General features: G+C 48.4%; 1 protein-coding gene across 1 annotated transcript in view; it reads right to left on the reverse strand.

The window, feature by feature from the left end:
• PREX2 (phosphatidylinositol-3,4,5-trisphosphate dependent Rac exchange factor 2) overlaps positions 1 to 12,416 on the reverse strand; it is a 331,151-nt gene that overhangs the window by 240,762 nt on the left and 77,973 nt on the right. The window contains exon 9 of the mRNA XM_063451343.1: positions 2,438 to 2,587. Coding sequence (XP_063307413.1) covers positions 2,438 to 2,587 — 150 coding nt within the window. The remainder of the gene's footprint in view (positions 1 to 2,437; positions 2,588 to 12,416) is intronic.

Genomic DNA, 12,416 nt, shown 5'->3' on the forward strand with positions numbered 1-12,416 from the left:
ATTACATACCTTTATTTATTCCCTGGTGGTCCGGTGGGCTCCCTGGTGATCCGGTGGCCACAACATCCGGCCTGCAGCTCTGCAGAGCTGCAGACCATGTAATCTCATGAGACCCGTCAGAGCATTGCCGTGGTAACCCGCGGCAATGCTCTGATTGGCTAGTTCTCGCAAGACACATGGTCTGCAGCTCAGCTTACTGCGGAACTCCAGACCGGTGTCTCTGATGGCTGGCCGCGCAGACAGGAGGGGCCTCGCACCCGGCGGCATACTAAGCAAGCTGCCGGGCCCCCTCCCGGTGTTGTATCCTCAGTCACTGACAGTGGACCCGACACAGTCTGCCCTCTGCCCAGCCAGTGCGAGGCCTTAGGCGGCCGCCTAAACCGCCTAATTAGAGATCCGCCTCTGGTCGGGACTGGTAAAGGCATGGTATATACTGCTTGCTCAATGGTGTGTAGCTGAGATCTGTGAGACCTGTATATTGGTTCAGTGGCATGCTGCTTAGAAAAAGCTTGCATTGGGTGCCACTGGGCGCCTCTGTCTGAAAGGGATAAAAACAATATGTAAAACGATTTGCGTTAATTTTAAGAAAGCATATTATAATGCATTAAGACTTATGTGTTGCTCATAGTCTCTGCTTAGGTGGTGACCGCAGCATAGGAGTCTATTGTTGAGCCTCGTGGGATAAACGGGGTAGGGGGGGGCTTTAGTGGTGAAGGGGGGTAGGGGCTGTAGCGGGTTCAGGGGGTATAGGGGCTCCATAGGGTACCTTGGGGCAAGGGCTGTAGCGGGTTCAGGGTGCCTGGGGATAGGGGCTGTAGTGGGTGCAGAGGGTAGAGGACATTGTGAATGCAGGGGGTAGGGGCTGGGGTAGGGGCTGTAGTGGGTGCAGGGGGTAGGCGCTGTAGTGGGTGTAGGGACTGTAGTGGGTGCAGGGGGTAGGTGCTTTAGTGGGTGCAGGGGCTGTAGTGGGTGCAGGGGGTATGGAGGCTCTAGAGGGTGCCTGGAGGAAGGGGTTGTAGTTGGTGCCTGGGGGTAATAGGAGTTGTATTAAGAGCAAGGGTATAGGGAGTGTAAGGGGTTATAGGAGCTTTGGTTGTTAAGGAGGTTGGACAGATAGAAGCTGTGAAGGGGCAGTAGTGGGGGAGATTAGACACTAAGAATTTTTAATTGGGAAAAAAAAAAAGTTAAAAAAAATAATAATTTAATTCCCCCCTCCCTGAGTCTTACCTTTGGCCAGGGAGGGGAGTATCCTTATCCTTGGAGTGGATGCTTGAGATGCTGCTGCCTGTAACACTGATCAGGGCAGCTCTGCAGGCATGATGTTACTTACTGCAGAACCAGCCGCATGGAGCTGCCCTGATCAGTGTTACAGGCTGCCTGCATGCTCCGTGTGGCTGTGTTGATCTGCTGGCAGAGGCTTTGCTCCTGGAGCCTCTGCGCTCTATCTCAGCCACACTGAGGGGCAGCCTGGGGGGGGTCTTCCTGTAAGGAAGGGGGGAGGGTAGATTTGTAGCAGTAGGGTCGCGCGGAGGACTATGTGGGCCTCTTACTGAGTGCAGGCTGGCTGGGGAGCTTGTTTAACTCCCCAGCTCAGCCGTTACTGCCCTGCAGCAGGGGCGGGCCCCCCAGAGCCTCGGGCCCATGGTCCATGATCGATTTGCCCAAGTGCTCAGTCCGTCCCTGGAGGCACCACTAGTGGTAGTATGTAGGATTCATTTTCATTATATGGTTTTCTTAAACCATGTGCTTCTGGCAGTGACTTCACAAGCCAGCCTACTCTAGGGAAGTTACCTCCCAGAATGCATCCCACTGGGAATAAAAGCATATAGATGACCTCTCTCTTGACTGCCCGAAAATGTAGACTACCATCAACTGACTTAGCCCTGGCCAATGGCTGGGGACATTTGTAAGTAATATGTTGTAGTATTGCATTGTACTGTCATTCATTTAGACTGTTACTTGCATGTACTGTCATTCATTGTTACATCTAGCATTTGCTATAGCCTGTTACTTGCTATATAGCCTGGCAATTGCTATAATTATATTAAATATACATTTATTATTACACTGTTTTGTGTATTTTCTATCCACATATTCAACCATAATACCTAAGAACTATAAAATAAATATTAATATTGTTACTTATTGCTTAATTATTATATATTAATTAAAATGTTAATAATCATCATTAAGTCACGGCCACAACAAATGGGAAATCTGTTATCTATCTCTGCTCTGTCTCTAAATGTTATTGTGAAAGTCTGACCACTGTGCAGACCCGGAGAACACAGTGTGGACCGGCCACGATCAGAGCCACGATGCTATATAAATAATATATTATAGTACGTCCCACATTGGCTCATGCTGACGGTTTATAAGTAATGCATACTGCATGGTTCAGTAATTCAAAAGTCACAGTGAGCTGGAATATACTTACTTTTCCTTCTCTCTCTCTCCTTTAAGATAGCTTCCAGCCACTGTTGCTTGTCCTCTGGTGTCTTTGCCATACAGACAAACCACTTGTTTTTGGCAGTGTTATGTATCTTCCAGCCGTTGAAGACAGTATTCCCACTGCTGTGGAAATCAGCTGAAAAGCAGCAGAAAAAGATGTTATGTTGCAGAGAAAAATAAATGATGTCACTATTAATTTCTCAAGAGGAGACACTATAAGAGAAATAAATCTCAGGAGAGCATTAACCCCTTAAGGACACATGACGTGTGTGACACGTCATGATTCCCTTTTATTCCAGAAGCTTGGTCCTTAAGGGGTTAAAGAATACTAGAAACCTTTTTCCTCTTGGAAATTAACATCAGACATTGTTTATGCCACATGTTTTAAACTGTGATTTCAAAATAGAGTTGGGAAACATACAGAATATAATTCTAACTCCCACCTGACAATCTCTAGGTGGCTGTTGATGATGTGACCACGGGTCTAGCAACAACTTGAGAAACCACTGTTCAATCTTGGTTCAGACTGACACGGACTGAGTTCTTTGGCAGGAGATACAGGTAACTGCTACTTACAGGTATATGGTTTCATTTCCGAAAAGTGCAAATGCTACTGTCAGAATCGATCTGGTAGCCTGAAGGCCTATGGTCAAAGAGCTGCAAGGGATAGAGGCAGCCCCCCACCAGATTTAGAGTAATCAATCATTTGCAAGCAAAGAACAGGCGCCTGAACACAGCTGGTTTATAATAAAATAATGTAAGAACAGCTTTACTCTACGTATAGAATTTTTTTAGGGCAGTATTTGTCAAGTAGCGGATAATGATCAAACAAAGATATCATGATGTGCAAGAATAAAGAAGCAAAACACAGGGTTCTATGTCATTAAAGAGTTCAAGCAAATTAAAAACAAATGAACACTGATACAATCTCTGCTGTCTTTCCGTTTCATTTACAGGCAGGGGTTTACAGACAGCAATCATCATAGATGGAAGTTCCTTATTTGTTTGATCTTCTGTATTACCCAGGAACAATGTTTTCTCATATTCTATTCTATTTCCATATACTCTTCGTTGCTGCTATATAAATTGGTTTTATAGCCTTTATTGAAACTGTTGCCATCTGATCTCTATACAAGTGCGAGGGACTTGCAATAGTGCAACAGTACTATACATATCTAATGAAATCTATGTTTAAAAAAAAGTATAATGGGGGGCGGCGCCTGACTTCCGGTGCGGATGGCTGCTTTCTGCTAGAGCTCCGTACCGGCAGGCTTCTTAAGCACAAATAACCGCGAGTATACCCGACGAAATTCCCCCACACTCGGTCCACAACATCCCCACAACGCCCCTGACCGACCTAACATGGGTGGAGGACGAAAATCGAAACACGGCGCGGAGGTGGCGCCGATATTCCGCGCCCGCAGGGCAGAGAGCTCCACACGCGGGGAAGATGGCCGCGATGAGGACTCTGACTCTGCGGCAAGTGATACAAGCCGCACAGCAGCCGCAAAACCCCTCACAAAGGACGACCTCCGGCACCTGCTACAGGAGATCAAAACTAACATGGCCGCTGAGTTCACCAGGCACCTGGCACCTATCACTGCGAGCCTCAATGACTTGACACACAGAACCACAGCCATTGAAGATCAAATGGACCGCACATCCTCGCGGACCCAGGCGAACGAGACCGCCATTGCTGCACTACAAGAGCAGGTACACCAATTAGAAGAGGCCCAAGAAGACCTTAATAACCGCTCCCGCCGTAATAACATACGGATTAGAGGGGTGCCAGAGTCAGTGGGAATCGACACGCTAGCATCCACGCTACGGGAACTATTTTGCGGCCTACTACCCGAAGCCTCACCAGCCGAACTCCTGCTAGACAGGGCACACAGGGCCCTCAAAGCCCCCCTCCCCAATGCAACCCAGCCCAGGGACATTATTATCCGCATGCATTACTTCCACATCAAGGAAGCACTCATGAGGGCGGCTAGAGACAACCCACTGCAGATAGAGGGGCACCAGATATCCTTCTACCAAGATCTAGCCCCGAGCACTCTACGCAAAAGGCGGGAACTGCGGCCCCTCACCCAGGAACTGGCCAGAAGACATATTAGGTATACCTGGGGACACCCCTTCAAGCTGCAGGTCAGGCGGAATGACAGAACCCACACCTTGCACAACATTTCGGAGGCCGCTGAATTCGCAGAACGTCTGGGCCTACCCGCCATTGACTTCTCTGCGGAACCGACAGACAGGCGACCCTCTGGAAGGCCAGCAGCCAGAGGCCCACACCCAAATCTAGCAGGAAACCCAGCGCCCGGAGGACCTCGTCCCCCAACCACCAACTAACCACGATTATATACGAGAGACATCAAGGACTAGACAACCACTTCCTCCACAAACCTCACCATCAATAAGCCACCAGGACTATAAGGACTGTATCCGTGAGATTGCCGAACCCATGGACACGCTCACCAGAAGACAACATTTTCCCGGCCAATTGTCGACAAGAACCAGATAAGATATGACTTTGTCCTGAACATGTACACCTAACCCTTGCCCCTATGACAGGCTAGAGGGGCACGATAAAACACCAGCCTAGACCTTAGCCGCTGGCCCTGAGCGCAACCCGCTACACTCCCCCCCCCCCTCCCCCCCCCTCCCCCCCCCACACTTAGAAACCAGAAAGAAAAAAAAAAACACAAAAAAAAACAAACAAAAAAAAAAACAAAGGGATAAGACACAAAAAAAAAAAAAACAAAAAAAAAAAACAAAAAAAAAAAAAAAAAAAAATGCTAAAGTACTAATAAGATATAAAAAACAAAAAAAAAGGATTCATGATTGCCTAACCCTATAGCTTAGATCCTCACCTATAGCCGCTCGCGCTGACTTTAAACCCCTCCGACAGCACCACAGGGAATAGGTGATGTAGGGGATGCTCAAGAAAGGATAGGCAAGCAACTTTCCAATACCCCTGGGGGGGGACATACGAGCAATCCTAGACCCATAGCCACCCCGCTTTATCCCACGCTCACTGGATGCCACCTCGCCTGACCTCGGAGGCGCGAAATACAGAGAAACCGTCACCAAATGATTGGCATCCCCTCCTCACCATACATGCAACCCCCGCGCAGGGTCTCATAGAGATCAGGACTTAGTGTATATGAAGCTGTACTGCATTAGGGAACATTCAAGCTGTTTATGTTATGCATGCCATGTTTTCAATGTTTTAAATGTTTTAAATGTTTTGAGTGTTATATGTCTTATTCACTGTGACGCTGCCTCCCCTCTAGACTTAGCGTAAGCAACATGGAAGACTGGACCCACCGACGCACAAAGGACGACACGGACAGCTACCTGATCGACAACTCCAAGATACAGTACCAACTTCCCAACGACCTGACAGCACTGACCTACGACACTTACGCCTTGGCATAAGGTAAGACAATACAGACCATACGGAACCACCAGTGACACGGACCGACCACCACACACTAAGGTATACGCATCACCAGCTTACATGCCTGCCGGCGACTCTGTTAGAGAGACCGCCAACCCCAGACGACACAACACCACCAGGGTAAGAATACCCACGGAGCGGCTAGATGCTCACCCCCATTCCCTACTGGCCACACTATAAGCCCAGTAGCTCACCCCCCCCGACTTTTCGCTTACCCTTTACCGTCCCTTCCTCCCCGGCTTACCCCCCCTCTACCTTTTCCCCTTTCGGGAACCGAGAACTAGAGTCCCCCCCCCATCTTTCCCTCTCTCCCTTCCCCTCAGCCCCACAGCCTTGGACCGCCCGGGCGCGGGCCCCACACCCGCTCACACTCCACACCTAGCTACCGTTCACGAGCACCACTAGCACAATGCCCACACACCTACGCTGCGTATCCATTAACGCAAAAGGCCTAAACTCACCCACCAAACGCCACAGCATACTCAGATGGGCACATAAACAAAACATAGACATCCTGCTTATTCAAGAAACTCATTTCACAACCCAACGAGCCTTCCCCTTAACAAATAGATACTACACGAAAAGCTATATGGCTACGTCCCCAGACTCCAAAACAAAAGGAGTTGCCATTTTACTAAAAGCCAATTGCCCCCTCTCTGATATAGTATGCAACAGGGACCCACAGGGACGCTATGTCACGATACAAGGGAGGGTGGGCACCACGGCCTATGCCTTCTCTTCAGTTTATGCACCTACAATACCAGATACATCATTTTGGCAACAATTAACGACACACTTCAACACCTATTCCACTACACGCCTCATCGTGGGAGGAGACTGCAATGCAGTCCATACTCCGGCCATCGACAGGACGCATCCCCATAACACGCGCACCCGCCCATCGCAAAATGACGCTCTATTCCACCAATTCCTAACGTCACAAAACCTGATCGACATATGGAGAGCACAACACCCAACAATCAGGGACTACACATTTTACTCCCACCCACACGGCACGTATTCCCGTATAGACCACTTCTTAGTGACCCCTAACCTAGTACCCCAGGTCACTAGATCGGAAATAGGCTCCATATCATGGTCAGACCATGCTGAGATCGCTATTACTTTGACCCTGCCGACCATCCACAAACATTGGACATGGAGGCTAAACCCTCTCCTCTTACACGACGACCTAATCAAAGACAAAATCACAAAGGAGTTAAAGGACTACTTCGACCTCAATACCCGGGCAGACACCACTCCCGCGATGATATGGGCCGCGCACAAAACGGTCATTAGAGGCACCCTTATTAGCTTAGCTTCACATAAGAAAAAACGATCGCAACAACAAATCACCGACGCAATGACGGAGCTCCGTCACCTAGAAACAATACACAAAAAGAACCCACACCCCAACACGCTAACTAAATTAACTGCACTTCGGGACTTACTCAAAAGCCTTACGCAAAAAGACACTGCCAAAGCCTTGATGTGGCTAAAACGCACTTTTTACGAAAAAGGGAACAAGGCGGACACAATGCTGGCCCGCCGCCTTAAGCAACGAATCGAAGCTAAACGGATTTCCGCTATACGCACCGAAAAAGGTGATACAAGCAACTGCCCGACACACATAGGTCGTATCTTCCAGGACTACTACACTGACCTCTATAACCACTCCCGACATTCCCAGAACAACCTAGACTCCTTACACGCCCGTATAGATAAATTCCTGAACGACGTGTCCCTACCCACGATGACCCAGGAGGCAAAGGCCTCAATGGGGCAAGATGTGACGGTGGAAGAGATGGCGTTAGCCCTAGGCTCCTTCAAGCCCAACAAAAGCCCGGGCCCAGATGGCTACTCTGCCTTATATTATAAGGAATTTAGCCCACTACTGCTCCCCCACCTGTGCAGGGTATTTAACGCTACACTTAGGGGTGAAACCCTCCCACCGGATATGACTAGCGCGAACATCTGCCTCCTGCCCAAACCCGGTAAGGACCACCTAGAACCCTCTCACTATAGGCCAATATCTCTACTTAACGTGGACCTCAAACTCATGACTAAGGTCATGGCAAATAGACTGAACCCGTACCTAGAATCCCTGATCCACCCAGATCAAGTGGGATTTATCCCCCACAGACAGGCCGCGGACAACACTCGACGAGCGGTGGACCTTATATGGCTCGCTAACCACAGACAAACTCCAACTGCAGTAATATCACTCGACGCCGAAAAGGCCTTTGACCGCCTGACATGGCCCTTTTTACACAACACCCTAACGCACATAGGACTACCGCCGGAATTCACCTCATTCTTGCAGGCGGTATACCACGATCCTCAAGGGGCACTCCTACTGCCCCACATACCGCCCCCGCGCTTTCCCATCACCAACGGCACACGCCAGGGGTGCCCTCTATCACCCCTGTTGTTTGCCCTCTCCCTGGAACCCTTACTCCAGGCGGTACGAGCCAGCGGGGAGGTGGAGGGGATCACTGTACGGGGGGAGACATTCAAGATCTCGGCGTACGCCGACGACATTCTCCTGACGCTGACCAACCCGGAACACTCCCTAGGGCACTTTCTAAGCATCGTACAGGAATACTCCGACATCTCGGGCTACAAGCTCAATTTAAACAAATCTGAACTCCTTCCCGTGCAGTTAGACCCCGCGAGCCTAGAAAGGTTACGCCAAACATTCCCACTTAGGATCTGCCACCTGGCTATTTCCTACCTCGGAATCCAATTGCCAGCTGACGTCTCCTCCCTATATGCCAAGAACTACACCCCCATACTCCTTAAAGCACACGAGGACCTCATCAAATGGAGACCCCTGGGGATATCATGGATAGGGCGCGTGACCTCCATTAAAATGAATCTCCTCCCTAGGTTCCTCTACCTCTTCCAAACCCTTCCCATCCCGCTACATAAACCAGACTTCAAAGCCCTCCAATCAGCTATTGACACGTTCATATGGAACGGACGTAGACCAAGGGTGCGAAGGAGCACACTATACGTGCCAAAGAAAACAGGAGGTCTGGGCCTACCTAACTTTTTACACTACCATACGGCAGCACATTTAGCCCAGATCCAGCAATGGCATATCCCGCCTGGAAAGAAAAGATGGGTGGACCTGGAACACCTGATCTTTGGACGCGACCACCCGTCCCTATACATGTGGACACCCAGACCTCATAGACCCCTACCACCGCCAACAGCTCCCGCGATTAACCACGCACTGGACCTGTGGGACAAGACGAGGGACAAATATGACCTCTCCTCTTTCCTATCCCCAATGACCCCCATCTGGAGGAACAAACTGTTCCCCCCAGGTCTCACCCCCAAACACTTTGCCAACTTTGAGCAAAGAGATATATCCAGAATAGGACACCTCTATCAGGGCACCGAAACCATCCAATTCGCGGACATCCCAGAATCTTCTTCCCTGACAACATTTGACCACTTCAGGTATATCCAACTGCGAAGCTTCGCGGCTACACCGAGCATCAAGCAAGCGGGAACAGCTCCGCTCACCAAATTCGAACGTGACTGCACAACCCGCCCAAACAGAAAAGGCCAAATATCAGACCTATACATGACCATCGCCAACCACCCCACACAACGCTCCCTCCCATACATTTTAGCATGGGAAAGAGACCTAGGCCCACCAACTGAATCGACGGACTGGCCCGACATCTGGGAGGCAATAGCCTCAGTGTCCATATGCGTAACCCACTCAGAACAAGCATATAAAATGCTATTCCGGTGGTACCTCACACCACAACGCCTAGCCACCATGCACCAGACGCCGACTAACACCTGCTGGAAACAGTGCGGGGAAACGGGGACATTCCTACACTGCTGGTGGACATGCCCGAAACTCCGCCCGCTGTGGCAAAGCACCACCCAATTAATCACCAAACTGTTACACAAACCGTGCCCGGTGGACCCTTGGGCCCTGTTGCTATCCAAACCCATAGAACCATTCACAAGATCAGAAAACAAACTAATTGCCCGTATCGCACTGGCCATCCGCAGATCCATTGCAGAACTCTGGTCCACGCCCCGAATCCCACCACAAGACATGATCACACGAAAAATAGTAGAGTGCTCGCAAATGGACAAATTGACGGCACTAATTCGAGACACCCCTAAACAGTTCCACAAAATATGGGACCCATGGCTGGAGGGGGACACGACTATCCCCTGGTGACTCGCACACACAGACAGGGACAAGATTAACATCATCAGTATAGACTGAACCGCCAACACTCCACCACAACACTGGCTCACCACAAAACTCATACTCCACATTACTCACTCTAGGCCCTCCCGGGGCCCGGGCGGGGGGGACCGACGCCCCGGGCGGTCCACAGGCTGTAACCCCTTCCTATATCCCAACTCACCCATATAAGACCACCTGCAGGGATATCAACCCACCTACCTAAACCCACCGTCATGACGTCCCCTAACACAACACAAACAGACACACAGCACACCCACGCATCAGAGGGACGCACAGACGACCACCCCACCAACATACACGTTACCGAACCCGACAAATACAGACCATTACTTCGACCCTACAGAGGGGACACTGTAGGGACCACGCACAGCCTATCACAAACGACAAGAGATGGACAAACCCGACATCTGGATCTACAGCAGGACTACCCTCAGCACGAGTCCCCAACACCCTCACCACCCAATACCAACTGGGCGATCAACCAGGCAAGCCCCCTGACGCAACCCTAAACGAATCACCCCCGACGGACAGGAACCAAACAACGTCCCCGACGGGACTAGACACTCTAACCCTGGCTGGACTCACGACCTGACCAGACCCCCACCCCCCCCCCCCTTAACCTAAAGGCAACCCCCCCACCGCGACGATATTGGTATACACAATTACTGGCTCCCAAAAGAGCGAGAATGAACGCATGGATTCCTGACCACCAATCAATACCGATACATCACTGTATACCATTGCTTGCATAATAATATTCTTATGCGTACCCTGCGATGGTACAAATCTGATCGGATGCAAATGTTATACCCCCACCCCAACCCTTTCCCTCTTTTCTTTTCTGTACCCCCTCTCCCGAATATCGATATGTTTACTTAAATTCACAAAAAATCCGACAAATAAAGAATGATTAAAAAAAAAAAAAAGTATAATAGTTTGTGTCTAAAAATATATAAGCCCGTTCGTATCTTTCATATTGTCCCTTTACTGCTCAGTTTATTATGGATCACAATAGACTGGTCCTTTAATAGCCTTTGATTATCAAGTTGTTCGCATTTGGTCTCAGCATACACACAACATGATGATGCCAGAGGCAGCTAATGCTTCTCTAAAGAAACATTGGAACAAATACTTCTCTGTGAGAAACCTCAGATTGGTGGGGAGCCAGGATTGCGACCCTAGTGCATATCTATGTGAAGTATTGGATTGGACAGAGTTCAGCAATTCTGATGATGTCGCAGAACGAGGAGTGTCTGTTTGTCCCAAAGCTTTAATAAAGGTTTAAAGCTCTGTAACATTTCCATAACAGTTTTTTTGTTTATTTTTTTTAAAGGGGGCTCTGAATCTAAAGACAACAAGGAATAACAATGTTAAATAATACATATATAAAACATAAACTCAAGTACAATGAAAAACTGCATATAGGAAGTTAAGGACCGCAAAAGTCCTTCGTATTGAGATCCTTATAATAGCAAGCAGCTGTTATAAGGAACTGAATACTAAGGGCGTTTGTGGTGATTTTTCATTTTAAGCCTCTAGATTGTTTGTACACTGCTTCTACTTTTGTATTCTAGTCCTTTAGTTCCTACGTGCATTTTTTTAAATTTTATTTGAGTTTATAAATATTTTTTTGATTAATAAAGTGTATTTTTATTTTTGACAACATCCCGAGATCCGGTGTTCCTGTTCTGGATACATATCATTAGCCTGTATAGGCATCCCTGGAGCTGTTTATATAGAGTCGGGATGCCCAAAGGTAGAAGAACTACAACTCCCATGATACTTTGCATGCCTTTAGCATTCTCTAGAATGATAAAGCATCATGGAAGTTGTAGTTTTGAAATATCTGGATATCTACCTTTTGGGCATCCCTGATAGAGAGCCTGATACTGCTCTACCTTTGTGAGTTCCACTCTTGTTTTATATTTGGAGTATTTCCTTATTTTACAGAAAGCACTATGTGTATTTGTTTTTACATTTCCCTGATGTGATCATTATTCCTGTACTCCAGTACTTAAGTATATACTGTGTGTTCACTGTGGGTGTGATTATTTTGAGTCTATAATTTTTTTATTCCATATTAACCTTTGTAATGTCAAGGCAGCAATTGTGCTAACAACACACCTTTCGGCACTGAAAAGGTTACATAAGTAAGGTCCTACAGCTATTGTCTACACAAGCTGGGAGACGTCAGTGGCTCCAAGAATTTATGATTCCGTCCACCAGGAAGCGGATGACTAAATATTCCCTTTCAAT

The sequence above is a fragment of the Pelobates fuscus genome, chromosome 4 (genome assembly GCF_036172605.1).
Source record: "Pelobates fuscus isolate aPelFus1 chromosome 4, aPelFus1.pri, whole genome shotgun sequence".
Lineage (NCBI taxonomy): Eukaryota > Metazoa > Chordata > Amphibia > Anura > Pelobatidae > Pelobates > Pelobates fuscus.